Source organism: Schistocerca americana, chromosome X (assembly GCF_021461395.2).
Source record: "Schistocerca americana isolate TAMUIC-IGC-003095 chromosome X, iqSchAmer2.1, whole genome shotgun sequence".
In the NCBI taxonomy this organism is placed as follows: Eukaryota; Metazoa; Arthropoda; class Insecta; order Orthoptera; family Acrididae; genus Schistocerca; species Schistocerca americana.
In genome coordinates, this window is record NC_060130.1 from 431,405,130 (window position 1) to 431,426,131 (window position 21,002).

The window sequence follows — 21,002 nt, forward strand, 5'->3', positions numbered from 1 at the left end:
CGTGAGTCGTGTTTGTATAGCTCAGTCAATACAGCACTTGCCCACAGGAGGCAGAGATCTCAGGTTCGAGCCCAGATCTGGCACACAGTTTTAATCTGAAAGAAAGATTCAATTCAGCACACACTCAGCTACAGAGCAAAATTCTTTCTGGTAAGTAAGTGGTTGCTGGGCTATGAAATCAGAACATTAGGGGAGGATTGCACACTACTTTAACAAATACTAAAATTTATATGATATTAAAAAGAAAACACTTGCCCACAGTTCTGCAAAATTATTTTAGTGGGCTCATGACAAAATAAAACAAATTTTGCCAACACTAAGAATATTCTCATGTTCTGCCCAGCAACAATGGAAAATTCAGGTAATGTTAACTAATATTTAGGTTCGAACTGAATAGAATATTTTATCTTAATTATTTTTAAATGCTTGTGATGATGTAGAAACCAAAGTTTCCTGCACATCTGAGATCTTCAGCAACTAGTCATATGAAGAATGAATTAAATAAAGGGAAGTCCAGGATGGAATAACAATAATATTACAAAAAAGGGTAGATTGTTACTCACCACTAAAAACTGCTATATATTTACACTTTTGGTCAGAAAGCCTTCTTCTGAAATAGAAAGACGCACACATTCACACAAGCACATGGCCGCTGTCTCCAGGCGTTCGTGCTGGACTGCGACTGCGTCTGCAACTGACGGGTGCAGCAATCTGGTCTCTGCAGTGGGGGTAAGAAGGCACCGTGGGGAGGAAGGGAGGGAGGGAGAGGGGGGGGGGGGGAGAGAGAGAGAGAGAGAGAGAGAGAGAGAGCAGGGTAGGGTAGTGTTGGCAGAAGGTGCTTATAGGTGCATTTAGGGATATGGTGAGGACAGGGGAGGGCTGCTAGGTGCATTTGGGCCATTGGGGGAGGGGGGACTCGAAAAAGAAAAAAGGGGAAAAAGACTAGTACATGTGTTGGTGGAATAAGAGGCTGTGTAGTGCTGCAGCTGGGGATAGGTAGGTGAAGGACAGTGACTAGTGAAGGCTGAGGCCAGGAGTGTTACAGGAAAGTACCAAATATTGTAAGGACAGTTCCCACCTAGCAGATTCAGAACCTAGTACTGGTAGGAGGATAGGATTCAGATGGCACAGGTTGTAAAGCAGTCATTGAAGTGACGTGCATCATGTTGGGCAGCATGCTCAGAAACTTGGTGAACCAGCTATCTCTTCACCACAGTCTGGTGGTGGCCATTCAGACAGAAAACTTGTTGAAGACTACTTCCACAAGTAGTGCTGCCTTTGATGGGATAGGAGATGTCTGTGACTAGACTGGAGTATGTGGTGGTGGGAGAATGTATGGGACAAATCTTCCATCTAGGTCCATTGCAGGGATATGAGGCATGGGGTTAGGAGCAGGACTGGAGTAGGGGTGGACAAGAATATTGTGTAGGTTTGGCAAGAGGCAGAATACCACTGTGAGAGGGATGCGAAGGATATTCCTCATTTCAGGGCATGACGAAAGGTAGTCGAAACTCTGGCAGAGAATGTGATTCAGTCGCTCCAGTCCTGGGTGATACTGAGTCACAAGAGAAGTGCTGCTTGTGGCCAGACAGTGGGTATGTGGGAGGCTGTAGGCAACTAGAGAGGCAATGCATGGGAGATCTGTTTCTGTACAAGGTTGGGAGAGTAATTTCGATCTGTGAATGTCTCAGTGTGAACCTTAGTATATCTGGAGACGGACTGCTCATCATTACAGATGTGATGACCATGGGTGACTTGCCTGTACGCAAGGGACTTCATATAGAATGGGTGGCAGCTGTCGAAGTGGAGGTATTGCTGGCAGTTGGTAGGTTTCATAGGGACAGAGCTACTGATGTAGCCATCTTTGAGGCAGTCGTCAACATTGAGGAAGATGGCTTATTGAGGAGCACTAGAGGAAGCAAATGGGGGAGAAGGTGTTGAGGTCCTGGAGCAATGTGGATAGGGTATTCTCATCTTTGGTCCATATCACCAAGCTGTCATCAGTTAATCTGAACTAGGTGAGGAGTTTGGGCTTCTGGATGGTGAGGAAGGATTCCCCTTGGTGGCAGATGAACAGGTTGGCATAGAATGGTGCCATGCACCTGCACTTTGTTGTGCCCCAGATTTGTTTGTAGGCATTGCCCTCAAAGGAGAAGTAATTGTGGGTGAGAATATAGTTAGTTGATCATGGTGACCAGGAAGGAGGTCGTAGGTTTGGACTCAGTTGGGCATTGGGAAAGGTACAGTTCAATAGCAGCAAGAACATGTGCATTGGGGATGTCAGTGTAAGGGAGGTGGCATTGACAGATGAGCAGGGCACTGTATGGTAAAGAAACAACAACTAAGTTGCAACCACTGTGCCATTCTACGTGGGCATGACAACTAACAAGCTGTATGCCCACATTAATGGCTACTGCGTAACTGTGACCAAGGGACAGTTGGATCACCTGGTTGTTAAGCATGCTGCCCAGCATGATGTGCATCACTTCAACTATTGTTTCACAGCCTGTGCCATTATTCCTACCACTACCAGCTTTTCCGAACTGTGCAGGTGGGAGCGCTCCCTGCAGTATCTCCCATGTTCCCGTAACACCACTGGCCTCAACTTTCGTTAGTCCCTGTCCTCCATCAATCTATCCCCTTCCCTGCTCCAATTCCAGAACTACAGAACCTCCTATGATGCCAATGCACCCACTAGTTTTTCCCCCTTCTCTACTTTTCTCTCCATTCCCACCCTCACCCCTCAGCCCCTCCCAAATGTCCCGACTGCACCTATCAGTCCCACTTTGTTCCCACCACGCGGCTGAATACTTCCACAAGCAGCCCTGCACCTTTTCCCCACCCCTATCCTGCTATCCATCACTCGATGCCACCTCCTTATCCCCACTACTCATGCCAGATTGCTGCTCTCACCAGGCACAGTCGCAGTACGGCCTGTGTGTGTATTTCCTATTTTAGGAGGAGGCCTTTTGGCTGAAAGGTTAAATGTATAGCTGTCTTTTCACCGTGCCTGTCGGTGACTCAACATCTCCTCTACACGAACGATAAATCAATGTTTTTTAATACATATTAAGAATTTATTTGAACACAGTACAATAATAACACACTTATTTCACTCAGGATCTTCTAACTTGGCACTCAAAATCCAAAATACTTAAAACACCTTCTTCATTGTATTCTACATAATCTTCATCAAGATTGATATCAGTGAAAGTGCTATTATTCCTCTTTGTTGTTACAATCCAACCACCCTGAAAGTTAACACACAATGTATTAGTATTTCTCCAACAAAAATGTCAGTACCATAATTTATTATATGGCAACAAAAGTTCGATGTATACAAAGACTGCTAACGTTCACTGTGAATTTTTCCTTTAGTATGATGTTCAGATGAATATAAAAGTGGTTTTTTGTGCAACTACACAGCAGAAGGCCTCACTTAAGAGTAATGGATGACTTTATACAACCCAATGGTTTTTTTAGATTAACTCCCACAAGTGGAATTCAACATCTTAAGGGGTGCTTACCACCACCAATGTATGACTCTGAGATATCGTTCAAGTACAACCTTGCAAATTATATGCTTCATGGCCCATGGTTGGTTGGTTAAAGGGACCAAACCACTAGGTCATCAGTCCTTTTTTCCTCGAACAGACAAGTCTACATAACTGTACATTAGAGATGGCCTACTGCACAAAGCCCAGGGAAAGAAAATCCCAAGGTCTACCAAAGATCAACAAATATGAGATAAGGGGCAAAAAAGACGAAAGGGAGATATAGCAAAAAAGGCAAGCAAGGTGCCACAAGTGCAGAGCAGCCACAAGCCCTGAAAGGGTGCAATGAGGGGAAATACACCCCCACCCCCCTCCCTGCAACTTACCAGACACACCCCACTCAAAAATTGTCTACAACAGACTAGCAATGCAGACAGAGCATGAGAACCACAGATAGATAAAAGATACACAAGGGCCAGGGTGGACTACGAAGCCCGAAGAGCTGCAGCGTAGTCTGGGCAGAGGAGGCAACAAAGTGATCTGCCAATGGGCTGATAAAGCTAAGTGGCCCTCCCTTAAACAGATTGGTAAAAGCCCCTTTCGTGAGTAAGCACTGAGGCATTGTTTCCTAACACCAGCGGTAGCAAGTGAGGGAGATTAAGCATCCGCTGCAGGGCACCTAGGTCGGGACAGTCAGCAAAATGTGAACCACCATCAAACAGTAACCACAACAACCGAGTGGGTGGGTCCTCACAGTGGAGGACATGGACATGAAGCAGCGAAGTGTGGCTGATGCAGAGCCGGCAAAGGAGTCCTAGTGAGGGGCCTGCATGGAGGACCTCCGCAGATTCGTAGTCTCCTTTATCACCCGTAGTTAGTTTGGTGAAGTCAGAGTGTGCCATTCCACATTCCAGATCCCTAAAACTTGACGGCGTAAGACCAATTGGACCTTGTGATAGGTCAAGACAAAGCTTTGGCCAAGGGATGCACCATCAAGGTGTATATGAATGTGGCTGGAGGAGAAGTGGTAGAAAAAACAACTGGAATTCAGTGAGGAGGTACCAGAGACAGGTTGCAATCATAATCCCTCATCTAGGCTGCTGTTGCGGGAGACGGATTTCTGTGTTTGTAAACAGCAGAAGGTATTTAAGATGTTTACGCGAGCTGTGAACATGTGTAGCATAATTGACAAACCATTGACGGATACCTAGCCTCCACATGTAAGCTGTTCGCAGGAATAGTTCAAAAGACACCTTCCGCAAGTCTAACCCCACAGTGGTGTATCTGATATAGTATCTACAATGCTGAGGGTGATACCAAACTGTAATGCCACACTCCCAGGAGGAAGATGGCATTGTATCAGAGTTTTGTAAAGCTGCAGATGGGTACTGCAATCTGCACCCCAGATGGTGCCACTCAGACAGCGAAGTGTACTAAGGGGCAGAAAACACTTTTGCTTAAGCTGGTGAATGTGGGGAAACTACATCAACCGAGCATTGAAGACCAGTCCTAAAAAGCAGTAGGTCCCCACCACACTGAGAAGTTGGTTGTCAAGGTAAAGTTCTGGTTGTCAGTGAAAGGTAAGATACTTACAGAGCACATGGCATGAGTCTTGGCAGCTGAAAATCAAAAGCCATGGGTGGAGGACCATGCCTGCATCTTTTGTATGGCACCTTGCAGTCAATGTTTAGCAACACCCATGTTAGAGGAGCAATAACAGAGTCAAAAGTCATCAGTGTACAAGGAGGGTGGCAGTGAGGAGTCAGCAGCTACTGTTAGACCACTGATTGTTATTACAAAGAGGGGCACTTAGTACAGAGCCCTGCAGGACCCAGTCTCTTGGATACGGGGAGGACGGTGGGAGGCACCAACCTGAACCCAGAAAATATGATGAGACAAGAAGTTTTGTATAAAACTCCAGAGCTGACTCTGGAATCTCACTTATTTGAGGTATCGAGGATGTGGTATCACCATGTGGCGTCATAAGCCTTTATTGCATTTCAAAGAAGACAGCTATAAGGTGCTGATGTCGAGCAAAAGCTATTCAGATGGCAGACTCCACGTAAATCAGATTGTCAACGACCTTGGTGAAAACCACCCTGGGATTGAGCCAGAAAACCCCTAGATGCAAGAAGACAATACAGCCGCCGGCTCATCATATGTTCAAGAAACTTTCAGGGAATATTGGTGAGACTAACTGGGCAATAACTGTCCCTCTCTCGAGGGTGCTTGCCCTGTTTTAGTACTGAGATGATGATGCTTTCTCACCACTGTGATGGGAACTCGCCCTTGCTCCAGACACAGTTAAAGATAGCAGGAATCTGATGCTGACAATAGACTAATAGGTGCTAGAATCCACAACCAAAGTTGTGGATTCGATGTGGCCCTGGGGCTGTGGGGCTGTATCAGGGCAGTGTACTACGACACTGACAAATTCCAACTTGCTGAATGGAGCATTATTTGACTCTTGGTGGTGTGTAGTAAAAGGCAATTACTTTCGCTCCACCCACTGTTTCAGGACATCAAAGGAAGGTTGATAATTCTCAGATGCAGAGGCTTGAGCATAATGCAGAGCAAAATTTTTGGTGACGGCATCTGTGTCAGTGTAGACAGTGCCATTCAAGGGGATACCAGGCACATCTGCAGGTGTCTGGTATCTGTAGAGACAGTTGATCTTTGGCCAAATCTGCAAAGGAGAGCTACAGGGTCTGATGGTTGAAACTTACAGTTCCCAGCATTCTCACTTCCGTTGCTTTACTAGGTGGCAGACTCTGGCACAGAGCCGCTTAAAGGAAATGACATGCTCCATCGATGGGTGCCGTTAATGGCACTAGAGAGCGCGCCTATGTCTAATGGGGTCTACGATTTCTGATGACTACTAAGGTACTGTCTTCCATCAGGACGGTCCCGAGGAGCAGGGAATTGCTGAATCAGCTGTCCAAAAAATGGCAGTAGTTGTATTCTGGACTGCCTCATTGATATCTCCATGCAGCAGGGAGCCAAGGGCAACAGCAGAAGCGAAAGCAGTGACTGTTGAGAGTCCATCTGGGCAGGTGTCCATGGGAGTGACAGGAAGATCGGAAGTGGTCACTACCACACAGGTAATTGTGGATGGGTGGGAGAAGACAAGGGCAGCAGAGGGAAAGATTAATGACTGGAAAGGAGCATTCTCAAGCAGAAGTCACCCACAATCTCTACAGATGGTGGCTAGGGTTGCAACACAAAGACATACACTTGAATTTCAAACACTTGAAGCACCACATGGGGGGGGGGGGGGGGGGGTAACATACAGTTTCAGATTGCATTTGTTCTAGCGTAACCACAAGCGCCGGAACAGGGAAGAAGAATGCAAGACCAGAGAAGGTGGTGAGACGACGACGACGGCCAATAGCGTGCTGACCAGGATGTCACCACGATAAGAGTGGCATCTAGCCAAAGTGAATATAAGAGTTGCTCCTGCCAGCCTAGGCCGGACATAAGTGGACAGTATTACCACAGATTAGCAGAGAGTGCTACAATATCAGTTATTAGTGATCCATATCCATTGCTTGTTTGGACTTTATCTGTAGTGAAGAACATTACTGTTTGCATGTCACCCATCACTTGCGACAGTTGTTCTAAATACAAAGCTAAGTATTGTCAAATTATTGAAATATAACTATTAATGTTATTTGTTTGAATTGTTGTATAGCAATCTGAGAACAAAGGAGCCTTTAGTCACCCTATACAAGACAAGTGGGCAGGACCCCACAGGATTGGTATACCATTACCTTAACCTATTCAGAAAATGAATCGCCTTCAAAGGTCCAGCTGAAGGCACCAGTAGCAACCCTACTGTCCTTTGTCCCCGTACGAGGGACACGATGTATGAAGTGTATACCCCATCACTCCAACTTGGTGCGTAGCAATCGTCAGAGTGCACGAGTAAGTCTCTGTGGAAAATTACGCCCTGAATCATATTTACACTATTATGAGGAGTGACAGTCACCGGTACGTCACTCAGCTTGTTACGAGTGAGCAGCACTCATGGCTGGGAAGGGGATGCTGTTTTGATCAAAACTGACCCACTTTTCATTTTAGACATGGCTGCCACTCCTCCAAAATTGTCTTCTATGTTCTCCACAACGACGAAGGGCTTTGTGGCCGAGAAGGAATGCACAGAAACGAAGTAATGCTGCAAAGGCTGGGGTTCCATGGTCGCCAAGCACATACTCACAAAAGAGTTGTGAGCCCCCTGGGGAGGCGGCAGGAGCAAGACCCATGAGCCCGGGCTATTCCAGAGGGTAAATTAGGAAACTAGACATTTCTTATGGTGCTGCCAAAATGTCACATCTCTCAGTACAACCACTGCACAACCTAAAGCTGCCTGGAAAAACAATGTCTTTCATTTCACATATCTTATTTTGAGATTCTTCACACCACATACTTTGTTCCCAAATACTTAGCATGCCTTCATCTACAGTATCCTTAATACGAGGGCTATCCACAAAGTACATTACGTTTTGGAATTAAAAATAAATAAAGTATTGGAAATTTTTTTTATTATATACAGATGAAAGCCACACTTAAATACTACTTTTCTACATAGCTGCCATTTAAATTAAGGCACTTATCGTAGCGATGGATGAGGTCGGAAATTCCTTCGTCGTAAATTTCGGCAGCCTGCGCCTTCAACCATGTGGTTACCTCTTCTTGAAGCTGTGCGTCATCATCAAAACGCTGCATAGCCAACCACTTCTTCATTGCTGGGAATAAGTGGAAGTCGCTCGGTGCCAGGTCGGGACTACAACTCCCACTTAAAAGATACGAGAACTTCACGATTGGCATTTGCCGTGTGAGCCCGGGCGTTGTCGTGAATCAGCAAGATCTTTGAGCCCAACTTTCCCCTGCGCTTGTTTTGTATTGCTCTTCTGAGGTTGTGCAGAATTTGGCAATACCTTTGACACTTTATTGTAGTGCCTCTTTCCAGGAAATCCACAAAAATCACACCTTTTCTGTCCCAAAAGACAGTCGCCATCACCCTCCTTGCCGACATTGTCTGCATGCATTTCTTGGGTTTTTGGGGGGAATTTGTGTGCCCCCACTGCATTGACTGCAATTTTGTCTTGCAGTTCACATGCTTAACCCATGTTTCCTCACCAGTAACGATGCGAGCGAGTAATGAGTCGCCATCTTTCTCGTAAGCGTCCAAAAACGTTAACGCAGCAGCCATTCGCTGATTTTTGTGAATCTCTGTCAAGATTTTTGGTATCCATCTTGCACAAAACTTGTGGTAACCAAGCTTTTCGGTAATGATTTCGTGCAACAAACTTCGTGAAATTTGTGGAAAACTCAGAGAGTTCCGTTATTGTGAAATTACGGTTTTCACAGACCGCGGCATCGACTTTTTCGACAAGTTCGGCAGTCACTATGCTGGGTCTTCCACTTCGCTCTTCGTTGTGAACGTTAGTTCGGCCATTTTTAAATTTTATGACCCATTGACGCACTCCACCTTCAGTGATTATGTAGTCCCCATACACTTCACAAAGCTGCCGATAGATTTCTATCGGTGTACAGTTTTTTGCAGTCATAAACCTTATTACAGCATGCACTTCACACTTCGCGCCATTTTCAATTAACGCTAACATTTCAATCTGTCACAGTAACTCAACAGAGTACAGCACGAACCTCTCACTAGCATGGCAGGATGCCGACTGAGCGGCGGAATGCCATGACACCAAGATGGTCGTGCTAGCCTTGCCCCTAACGGACACAAACGAAAACGTAATGTACTTTGTGGATAGCCCTCGTATTTCCCAACATCCATTTTCAAAAACTCTGAAGTCCAACAATTTTTATAATACCTATTACTCTTATATTAAAACTTATATATTGAGGGAATTCATTTACAGATGACTTGTTTTGTTATATACCGCTCAGAAAAGTTCTATTCTTCTCATATCTAGGTGAGAAAGCATTGTTCCAGGGGGAATGGTCAATATTCAGTGAGATGACAGGAAATATCATTCAAAGGAAAACAATCTACTAAAGATGGACTATCAAATGCATGCCTTAAGAGCAATGACCACTTGCTTAATGGAAGATTTGTTTCACAGTAGCAAACATGAACAGTTGCTTATAGCTCTTAAGGTATGCACTTTCTAGTCCATGTTTACTGGACTTTTTTCCCTTGTTTTGGTCCATACTACCACCTCTCAAAATATGGAAAGCAAAGAGCTCGCAGTAGAAGAGGTTTGTTTTACAGTACTGAGGATGAAGAAGAGCTCATGTATCTTGAGGTATGGCTTTTAGCGTCCAGACTTTTTTGCTTTGAATGAATGTTCCTGTCATATCCCTGCATACTGACCATTTCTCTTGGGACGCCCCATATTGTCCAGCATGGTGTCAAATGGATACTATTGGATGATAAAATAATTTCCCATTCATTCCTTATATATAAAGCTGAAAACAAAACAATTTTTTTTCTTTGTTCCTCTATCATATAACTTCAACTTTAAATACAAAAACACTGTAAATTTCGAGACAAACAATAGTCATTCTGTTGGGTATTTAGGCATGCGTTCATTTTAATTTTTCCATAGGGTAATAAAATACAAGGTACATGAAGTCCATGAAACATTTTTAAAAATTGGAATAGGTAAATGGTTAAACTTAACACAGTATATGATACAGCATGTGAAAGACACACACAGTGATGGCAGGTTAGTTTGGAAAGCTCCTGGCAGGGGCTCCACTACGCACAGTTGCTGAAAATATCAGTGAGCCATGCAGAGAGAGCTTCCTGTGTGCTAGAATTTGCCCACTGCCAATTGGTAGTGAATATGTAAAGAGTTTTTCATGGCAAGTTTCACAAGACACCACCAGTTTAAAATAGTATTGTGAAGTACTACAAGAATATCGAAGATGATGGCTGGTTGTGTGACACAAAAAATTTAGGACGAGCATGCTTGTCAGAATAGACAACGGACCGTGTGTGGGATGTGATGTCGTGAAGTTACAGAAACTTTACTATCGAGCTAGTGTAGAACTGAAAATCCCCCAACCAATAGTCTGGAAAATCCTGAAGAATTAGTACCTGAATAGTGTAAATTCGCGTAGTTGTTTGTCTTCTGTTTTTGTTTTCAACGGCCAGTGTTGGTTGGTCACAGTCAGTGTGCTCCGTGCCGTCATTGGATAAGCAGCTGCAGCAGCAAGTCGTATACTCCTAGCTCACTCATTTGTTACATAGTTTAATTCTTAATTTCTTTGCGTGTTTTTGGTACTTGCATTGTCTAATTCATAAATTTCTGGCGTATTATAGTATTTGAGAGTTGTAGCATCACATTTTAGTACCTGAATAGTGTAAAATCGCGTAGTCTCCTTCTGCCGCCGAGCAGTGTGTCAGCAGTGCGGAAGTAGCAGCATTACTGCATTTACTAGGCAATCTTGTATTTTAATAACCGTTTAAATTTTGTGTCGATTTGTTTGCGCTCTCTGTAGATTAGTTCAGACGTTCTTTGCACAACAGTTTTTAGCATGGATAGGGACTGCAACTGCTGTGTTCGGATGCAGGCTGAGTTGGCATCCCTTCGCTCCCAGCTTCAGGCAGTGTTGGCTTCGGTCACACAGCTTGAGGCTGTTGCCAATGGGCATCACTGTGGGTTTCCGGATGGGGGTTTGTCGGGGACGGCCAGCTCGTCCCACGCATCCCCCGATCGGACTACGACTGTGGTTGCCCGGGATACTGCCCGCATTGAGGCTGATCCCTCACCTGTGGTAGAGTGGGAGGTCGTCTCAAGGTGTGGCAGGGGGCGAAAGACATTCCGGAGGGCTGAACGGAAGGCCTCTCCAGTTTGTCTGACGAACCGGTTTCAGGCTCTGTCTCAGCCTGATACTGGTCTTCGGCCTGACATGGCTGCTTGTCCTGTTCCAGAGGTTGCCCCTCAGTCTGCAAGATCCAGGCGGTTGCAGAGGGTGGGCTTACTGGTAGTTGGGAGCTCGAACGTCAGGCGCGTAATGGGGCCCCTTAGGGATATGGCAGCAAGAGAGGGGAAGAAAACCAATGTGCACTCCGTGTGCAGACCGGGGGAAGTCATTCCAGATGTGGAAAGGGTCCTTCCGGATGCCATGAAGGGTACAGGGTGCACCCACCTGCAGGTGGTCGCTCATGTCGGCACCAATGATGTGTGTCGCTATGGATCCGAGGAAATCCTCTCTGGCTTCCGGCGGTTATCTGATTTGGTGAAGACTGCCAGTCTCGCTAGTGGGATGAAAGCAGAGCTCACCATCTGCAGCATCGTCGACAGGACTGACTGCGGACCTTTGGTACAGAGCCGAGTGGAGGGTCTGAATCAGAGGCTGAGACGGTTCTGCGACCGTGTGGGCTGCAGATTCCTCGACTTGCGCCATAGGGTGGTGGGGTTTCGGGTTCCGCTGGATAGGTCAGGAGTCCACTACACGCAACAAGTGGCTACACGCATAGCAGGGGTTGTGTGGCGTGGGCTGGGCGGTTTTTTAGGTTAGATGGCCTTGGGCAAGTACAGAAAGGGCAACAGCCTCAACGGATGCAGGTCAAAGTCAGGACATGCGGGGACCAAGCAGCAATCGGTATTGTAATTGTAAACTGTCGAAGCTGCATTGGTAAAGTACCGGAACTTCAAGCGCTGATAGAAAGCACCGAAGCCGAAATCGTTATAGGTACAGAAAGCTGGTTGAAGCCAGAGATAAATTCTGCCGAAATTTTTACAAAGGTACAGACGGTGTTTAGAAAGGATAGATTGCATGCAACCGGTGGTGGAGTGTTCGTCGCTGTTAGTAGTAGTTTATCCTGTAGTGAAATAGAAGTGGATAGTTCCTGTGAATTATTATGGGTGGAGGTTACACTCAACAACCGAGCTAGGTTAATAATTGGCTCCTTTTACCGACCTCCCGACTCAGCAGCATTAGTGGCAGAACAACTGAGAGAAAATTTGGAATACATTTCGCATAAATTTTCTCAGCATGTTATAGTCTTAGGTGGAGATTTCGATTTACCAGATATAGACTGGGACACTCAGATGTTTAGGACGGGTGGTAGGGACAGAGCATCGAGTGACATTATACTGAGTGCACTATCCGAAAATTACCTAGAGCAATTAAACAGAGAACCGACTCGTGGAGATAACATCTTGGACCTACTGATAACAAACAGACCCGAACTTTTCGACTCTGTATGTACAGAACAGGGAATCAGTGATCATAAGGCCGTTGCAGCATCCCTGAATATGGAAGTTAGTAGGAATATAAAAAAGGGAGGAAGGTTTATCTGTTTAGCAAGAGTAATAGAAGGCAGATTTCAGACTACCTAACAGATCAAAACAAAAATTCCTGTTCCGACACTGACAATGTTGAGTGTTTATGGAAAAAGTTCAAGGCAATCATAAAATGCGTTTTAGACAGGTACGTGCCGAATAAAACTGTGAGGGACGGGAAAAACCCACCGTGGTACAACAAAAAAGTTAGGAAACTACTGCGAAAGCAAAAAGAGCTTCACTCTAAGTTTAAACGCAGCCAAAACCTCTCAGACAAACAGAAGCTAAATGATGTCAAAGTTAGCGTAAGGAGGGCTATGCGTGAAGCGTTCAGTGAATTCGAAAGTAAAATTCTATGTACAGACTTGACAGAAAATCCTAGGAAGTTCTGGTCTTACGTTAAATCAGTAAGTGACTCGAAACAGCATATCCAGACACTCCGGGATGATTATGGCATTGAAACAGATGATGACACGCGTAAAGCTGAAATACTGAACACCTTTTTCCAAAGCTGTTTCACAGAGGAAGACCGCACTGCAGTTCCTTCTCTAAATCCTCGCACAAACAAAAAAATGGCTGACATCGAAATAAGTGTCCAAGGAATAGAAAAGTAACTGGAATCAGTCAACAGAGGAAAGTCCACTGGACCTGACGGGATACCAATTTGATTCTACACAGAGTACGCGAAAGAACTTGCCCCCCTTCTAACAGCCGTGTACCGCAAGTCTCTAGAGGAACGGAGGGTTCCAAATGATTGGAAAAGAGCACAGATAGTCCCAGTCTTCAAGAAGGGTCGTCGAGCAGATGTGCAAAACTATAGACTTATATCTCTGACGTCGATCTGTTGTAGAATTTTAGAACATGTTTTTTGCTCGAGTATCATGTCGTTTTTGGAAACCCAGAATCTACTATGTAGGAATCAGCATGGATTCCGGAAACAGCGATCGAGTGAGACCCAACTCGCTTTATTTGTTCATGAGACCCAGAAAATATTAGATACAGGCTCCCAGGTAGATGCTATTTTTATTGACTTCCGGAAGGCGTTTGATACAGTTCCGCACTGTCGCCTGATAAAGTAAGAGTCTACGGAATATCAGACCAGCTGTGTGGCTGGATTGAAGAGTTTTTAGCAAACAGAACACAGCATGTTGTTATCAATGGAGAGACGTCTACAGACGTTAAAGTAACCTCTGGCGTGCCACAGGGGAGTGTTATGGGACCATTGCTTTTCACAATATATATAAATGACCTAGTAGATAGTGTCAGAAGTCCCATGCGGCTTTTCGCGGATGATGCTGTAGTATACAGAGGAGTTGCAGCATTAGAAAATTGCAGCGAAGTGCAGGAAGATCTGCAGCGGATAGGCACTTGGTGCAGGGAGTGGCAACTGACCCTCAACATAGACAAATGTAATGTATTGCGAATACATAGAAAGAAGGATCCTTTATTGTATGATTATATGATAGCGGAACAAACACTGGTAGCAGTTACTTCTGTAAAATATCCGGGAGTATGCATGCGGAACGATTTGAAGTGGAATGATCATATAAAATTAATTGTTGGTAAGGCGGGTACCAGGTTGAGACTCATTGGGAGAGTCCTTAGAAAATGTAGTCCATCAACAAAGGAGGTGGCTTACAAAACACTTGTTCGACCTATACTTGAGTATTGCTCATCAGTGTGGGATCCGTACCAGATCGGATTGACGGAGGAGATAGAGAAGATCCAAAGAAGAGCGGCGCATTTCGTCACAGGGTTATTTGGTAACCGTGATAGCGTTACGGAGATGTTTAACAAACTCAAGTGGCAGACTCTGCAAGAGAGGCGCTCTGCATCGCGGTGTAGCTTGCTTGCCAGGTTTCGAGAGGGTGCGTTTCTGGATGAGGTATCGAATATATTGCTTCCCCCTACTTATACCTCCCGAGGAGATCACGAATGTAAAATTAGAGAGATTAGAGCGCACACGGAGGCTTTCCGGCAGTCATTCTTCCCGTGAACCATACGCGACTGGAACAGGAAAGGGAGGTAATGACAGTGGCACGTAAAGTGCCCTCCGCCACACACCGTTGGGTGGCTTGCGGAGTATAAATGTAGACGTAAATGTAGATGTAGATGTATAAATTGCAGGTCATCTACCACAGAAACTCTTAGACCTGCAACGCCACATTGCAAAAAATGGCTCTGAGCACTAGGGGACCTAACTTCTGAGGTCATCAGTCCCCTAGAACTTAGAACTACTTAAACCTAACTAACCTCAGAACATCACGCACATCCATGCCCGAGGTAGGATTCGAACCTGCGACCGTAGCGGTCGCGTGGTTCCAGACTGTAGCACCTAGAACTGCTCGGCTACTCCGGCCGGCGCCACACTGCAGCAGCTGTTCTTACTGTCATTTTTTATATGCTGAGTCAGGGATGATGGGCATAACTGGACTACAGATTAGATGTGTGCTGTGTGATGAAGGGTGCAAAAAAAAACTGAGACTTTATCTTTCAAATACTGTATCATTTGTTACGTTGTTCTTGTCCACTGATCTGTACTCATTTTTCAGAATGTTTCATGGAGTTTACAAGTACGCCGTACTATGAATCAATGCAGTATGTGAAAAAGTCAGAAAGATATATCAATTCTCTGAACTGAAGAAATTTTCACGAATTCCTTGTAGTCATTTTCACGGTTATAGAACATTCTGTGTATGATATAAAGGTACAGAGAACCACTCACTATGTAGACATTAGATAGAGAAGTGAACAAGTAGCTGAACTTGCTTTCCTCTTAAAGTCCAGTTGGCATGCAGGACCACTGTGAGGGTGGAGAAGTGGGAGTGAAGAGGGGGCCAGGTGTACTACTGTTCAGCGTTTCCCCAACACAGTGAGTAGCTTTCTTTAACAATTGCACCATATTTACTCCCATTACACTTAGCACTTAATTAAATAAAAGTACTTACACCTGGTCTAATGCCAATCAATTCAATCCCACGACACTCAAACGTTGCAATAGGCTGGAAATCATTTCTGTTTCCATCATATGGCTTCATGGAGTCCTCCATAATAACTGAATCAAAAGAGAAAAAAATGCAATTTAAGTATTGAAATCAGAGACAGATTTATAATTCAGGTATAATACACAGAGGCCACCCATCCAAGTCCTGAACTACGTGTTACAGAACAAATAAGGTTAACAAATCATTTGTGCATTAACACGTTCACACTGGAGTGTAGCACTGGTGGCTCACACTAGCTCTTCCTGTTGCTCATGCTCAATTCCACCAACTGTGCTACCAGCAATACAATAACAGGTAGGTGTGTGTGTGTGTGTGTGTGTGTGTGTGTGTGTTTGAGGTTTACGGGCACTAAACAGCGTGGTCATCAGCGCCCAAACGCATAAAAACAGGAACAGAGGTAGTGAAGGGACTAAGACGGACAGCAAACAAGGAGAACGGCTAAAAGACACAGACCTGATGCAGTGCCACATCCTCACAGACAGAAGCAAAACAAAAGGAGAAGAAACGCACTAAAAAAGGAAAGGAAACACAAGGAAAAGAGAAAATAAACCGAAAGGAAAGAAGGAGGTAATAGTGACTGGCGAACCTCTTACCTAAAATCTGGGTGAGCCAGTCACCCAGCAGCCCATTAAAATCCTCTCCCTAAAATCCGAGGCAACGAATTGGACAGGACACAGAACCGTAAGACCTTAACCACAGTCGTTGCGTCGTCTTGCAAAATAGAGGGCAAATCCGGTGTCAAGGAAACCACCGCCCTCTGGTCAGAGAATAAAATACAGTCAAGTAAAATGTGACAGACAGTAATCTGGACGCCACAAGCACTGCAGATTGGGGGGTCCTCCCGCCGGAGTAAAAAACCATGTGTTAAGGGACTGTGCCCGATGCGGAGGCGAGTGAGGAGAACCTCATCCCGCCTGCATGACTGGTAGGACGTACGCCATGGCCGCGTGGTGGCCTTGACCAGACGCAGCTTATTGTCACCGACTGCCAGCCACTCCTCTTCCCATTGACGCATAACACGAAAACGCAGGAGGGAGGTAACAGCATGGAGGGGGACGGCACATTCAACAATGTGAGGGAGGGAACATGCATCTTTGGCAGCCACATCCGCCAGTTCGTTTTCCCTAATACCCACATGCCCCGGCACCCAGCAGAAAGAAACCTCCTTCCCCTGCCGTTGCAGGTGGAGTAGGGCATCATGGATGTTCTGGATGACCGTATCTGCTGGGTACAAGTGTTGCATGGTCTGAAGGGCACTCAGGGAGTCAGAACAGATGAGGAACTTAAGACTGGGAACACATCTCATCTGCTCCAAAGCCCGCAAGATCACAAACAATCCGGCATCAAAGATGGCAAACGCTGCAGGAAGTCTTAACTTGACGACTCGATCAGGGAAAACAACAGCACAACCAACAGAGTCCTCCTGTTTAGAGCCATCCGTAAATACTGGTACATGGCCGGGATGCTGGTGTAAAATATCGGAAAAGAAGGAGGTAAAAACAAATGCAGGAGTGCAGCTCCTCCGGTACTCCGACAAGTCTAAAAGGACGCTGGGCCTCTGGAGCAACCAGGGAGGCAGGCGGGTAAAACCTTGTCGTTGAGGGGCCACACGTTCCACACCAAGGGACTCAAGCAAATGCTTGGCACGAATCCCAAATGGTCTCGTTGCCCTGGGACGACTGGAAAAGAGACGTTCCATAGGCGGTCGGGCAACGGTAGGGTACGCAGGGGAGGTAGGACAGGCAAGGAATTGACACACCCGTCGCACCATGAGGAGTTTCCGCCGGATGGCGAGCGGCGGTTCCCCTGTCTCAGCACACAGGCTGGGGATGGGACTGGTACGGAAGGCACCAGTGGCCAGCCTGATACCCTCATGGTGTACTGCGTCAAGAATCTTCAGATACGAAGGCCTTGCTGACCCATACACGGTGCAACCATAGTCAAGACACGATCGGACGAAAGCCTTATAAAATTGCAGCAGACGCGCCCGATCTGCTCCCCAGGACCAATGGCTCAGACACTTCAAAATATTCAGTGCCTTCAGTGCCCGCACCTTGAGGTCTTTAAGGTGAGGCAACCACGACAACTTTGAATCAAAAGTGAGGCCCAGGAACCTCACAGTGTCTCTAAAAGGAAGAATGGTGTCCCTCAGATGCAATTCAGGGGAGGTAGAAAGACGTCGAGAACGATTAAAATGAACACACACACACATTTGTCTGCAGAAAAGGTAAAACCCGTCTGCGCAGTCCATGCCTCTAACTGCTTTATTGTAAGCTGCAACTGCCGACTAGCAGTGACAAGACTAGAGGAAGAACAGAAAACAGCAAAATCGTCCACAAACAAGGAGCATTGGGCAGGACTCCGGATAGTGGACGCGATACTGTTAATGGGGACGGCAAAGAGGGTGACATTTAAAACGCTTCCCTGAGGAACACCATTCTCCTGCACGTACAAATCAGAAAACACAGTACCAACCCGATATCGAAAGAGGCGGTGGGAAAGAAAGGACCGAATGAAGATGGGGAGACGGCCACGAAAGCCCCACTCATGGAGTTGATTGAGGATAAGGCGGTGCCAAGTAGTGTCATACGCCTTATTAATATCAAAGAATACACCTAGACAATGCTGGTTACGTAGGAAGGCCTGCTGGATGGCCGCCTCAAGCAGGATCAAGTTGTCTATAGTGGAACATCTCCAAAAGCCACACTGAGAGGGGTAAGGAGCTGCCTGGTCTCGAGTAGCCAAACCAGGCGACGGTTCACCATACGTTCCAACGTCTTCCCGACACAGCTCGTCAAAGCAATACTCCGATAACTACCGGGAAGCGCTCAGTCCTTCCCCAGTTTGAGGAGGGGAATCAAAATCGCCTCCCTCCACGAGTCAGGGTACGTGCCGTATAACCATATCATATTAAAACAATTCAGGAGAACTTCCTTGGATGGCAGTAACAAGTGCTGCAGCATGCTGTACCGGATTTGATCATGACCAGGCCCAGTATCATGAGCCACAGACAGCGCCGAATCCAGTTCCCACATTGTGAAGGGGCAATTGTAGGGTTCAGAATTTGGGGACCGGAAGTCCAAGTGACCCCTCTCGATGGCAGTGCGGTAGCGGCAGAAATCTGGATCACAGTTAATAGTGGTGGTAGATGCCGCAAAATGCATGGCCAGTGTCTGGGCAATGTCTCTCGGCGCCGTGAGAAGACTTCCCTGATGCAGCAATGCCGTGACAGGTAGCTGGCCGAGTTTCCCGGAAATCCTCCTGATGGCTGCCCATACTTTCGTAGAACTAGTGGAGCGGGAGATGGAGTTCAAGAACGATTGCCATGACCGTCGTTTGCTCTCTTTAATCACTCGCCGCGCTTTGGCCCTTGCCACCCAAAAGGCTGCAAGATTGTCAGCTGAGGGACGGCACTTGAAGTGGCGCAGAGCTGCACGGCGGGCTCGGATGGCCGAGCGGCACTCAGTGGTCCACCAAGGGACAGGGCGCCTCTTGGGATGACCGGATGACCTTGGGATTGACAATTCAGCAGCATGGGAGATCACGGCTGTAACATGGTCTACCCATTCGTGGACGCTGGCACGGTGTTCCAAAACAGCCAGTTAGCTGAAAAGTGTCCAGTCAGCTCTGCAGAGGTGCCACCGGGGCGGCACTGGTAATGCCATAGCCTCATCCAGGAGGCAAATCCAAAGGGGGAAGTGGTCACTAGAATGGAGGTCAGCAGCAACCTCCCACAGAGCAGAATCCGCGAGTGCTGGAGAGCAAAAGGAAAGGTCAATAGCTGATGACGACCCAGAAGCAGTACAGAAATGAGTGGGAGCACCAGAGTTGAGGATGCACAGTTCTTCAGGCAGCATGAGGCTTTCCAGAATGCGACCCCTGGGGCAAGTAGTCGAAGAGCCCCATAAGACATTATGAACATTGAAGTCCCCCAGAAGAAGAAATGGGCGGGGGAGTTGGCTAATAAGGTCTGTGAGAGCCTCAGAGTCTATCGCATCCTGAGGTGGTAAGTAAAGTGAACAGACTGTGAGCCTCCGACCCACAAGAAGGTCAACTGCAACAATCTAGCTGTTCTCAAAAATAAGTTCCAGAAGTGTTCTGTATGCAGTCTTCTTTACATACGAACTACATTTTCCTAGAATTCTCTCAATAAACTGAAGTGGATCATTCGCCTTTCCTGCATCTGTTCTTACACACTTGTTCCATTTCATATTGCTTTGTAACATTATGCAGACCATTTTTATCTTTGCATTATGTCAGCATTTCAGAAAACAATGACAAATTGGTTGACAAGTGTCAATTAGTAAAGAAGGTGTGTTTCATCTGAAGATGTCTGAGAAAAACAGTAAACTACCTTTGTTATGTGATAAAATGTGCATGTGTTTGAAGATGTGTAGCTGCACAGTGAGTTCCTAGGAAAGTTTGGTTTGCCTCAAACCACCTTTTATAAGACTGTAAAAGACAAAGGTTCCATGAAGTCTTGGTTCTCCGAGGGACACCGAAATACTCAGAGACTGTTAGTAAATATCCTAATGTTGAGAAGTATCTTGGAAACTGGAAAAAAAATTCATAAAAATATTCCTGCAGATGGCTCACAGATGAAAAACTTAACAATTCACAAAACAGGGAGTATCAAATTTTATAGCTAATAATGGTCGGTTTACAGGGAAAAGTAGGGGAGGGGGGGGGGGGGGGGCGCACATACATTGATTAAAAAAAAAAAATAAAAAAAAAAAAAAAGAACCCATGTGAAATTGAAACACATGAATGGCATGTGTACTCAGTTAAGTGAAGACCAGCCAGTACCTTTAGAAAGTGTACACTCCTGCAATGCAGACAACACTTAATGTGTGGATGGCAAACATTTTCCAACTAGCTCCCAGGTAAGATAAAACATTCGAATTTAGAGGGGAAGAGCTTACAAATATACAGATAAATCAAAACAAAGAAGCATAGGAAGCTGACAGAGTTCTAACAGTAAGCACACCATCTTACATATAAGTTATTACAGTATTTTACATTTAAACATATACTCTCTTCATGTTTCTCCTTTAAGCTTTACTAAGACACTTAGAGGTTTTCATTAATCTATGTCCAAATTCACTTCCAAATATAAGTGAGGAAAAATAAATCTCAGTCCCTTTAACGCTCTCATCCACGCTTCACTGTATCATAAAAAGAATCTTAGAGTCTTTCATTCTATCTGTGTGGTTAGATGACCACTAAGAGAGATC

At 45.7% G+C, this 21,002-nt stretch overlaps 1 protein-coding gene across 1 annotated transcript in view; it reads right to left on the reverse strand.

Annotated features, from left to right (window-relative positions):
* Nucleotides 1-3,055: 3,055 nt before the first annotated feature.
* LOC124555637 (UPF0587 protein v1g245604) overlaps nucleotides 3,056-21,002 on the reverse strand; it is a 138,393-nt gene continuing 120,446 nt past the window's right edge. Inside the window, exons 5-6 of the mRNA XM_047129615.1 lie at nucleotides 15,712-15,818; nucleotides 3,056-3,251 (exon numbers count right to left, since the gene is read on the reverse strand). Coding sequence (XP_046985571.1) covers nucleotides 3,117-3,251; nucleotides 15,712-15,818 — 242 coding nt within the window. The 3' untranslated portion in view covers nucleotides 3,056-3,116. The remainder of the gene's footprint in view (nucleotides 3,252-15,711; nucleotides 15,819-21,002) is intronic.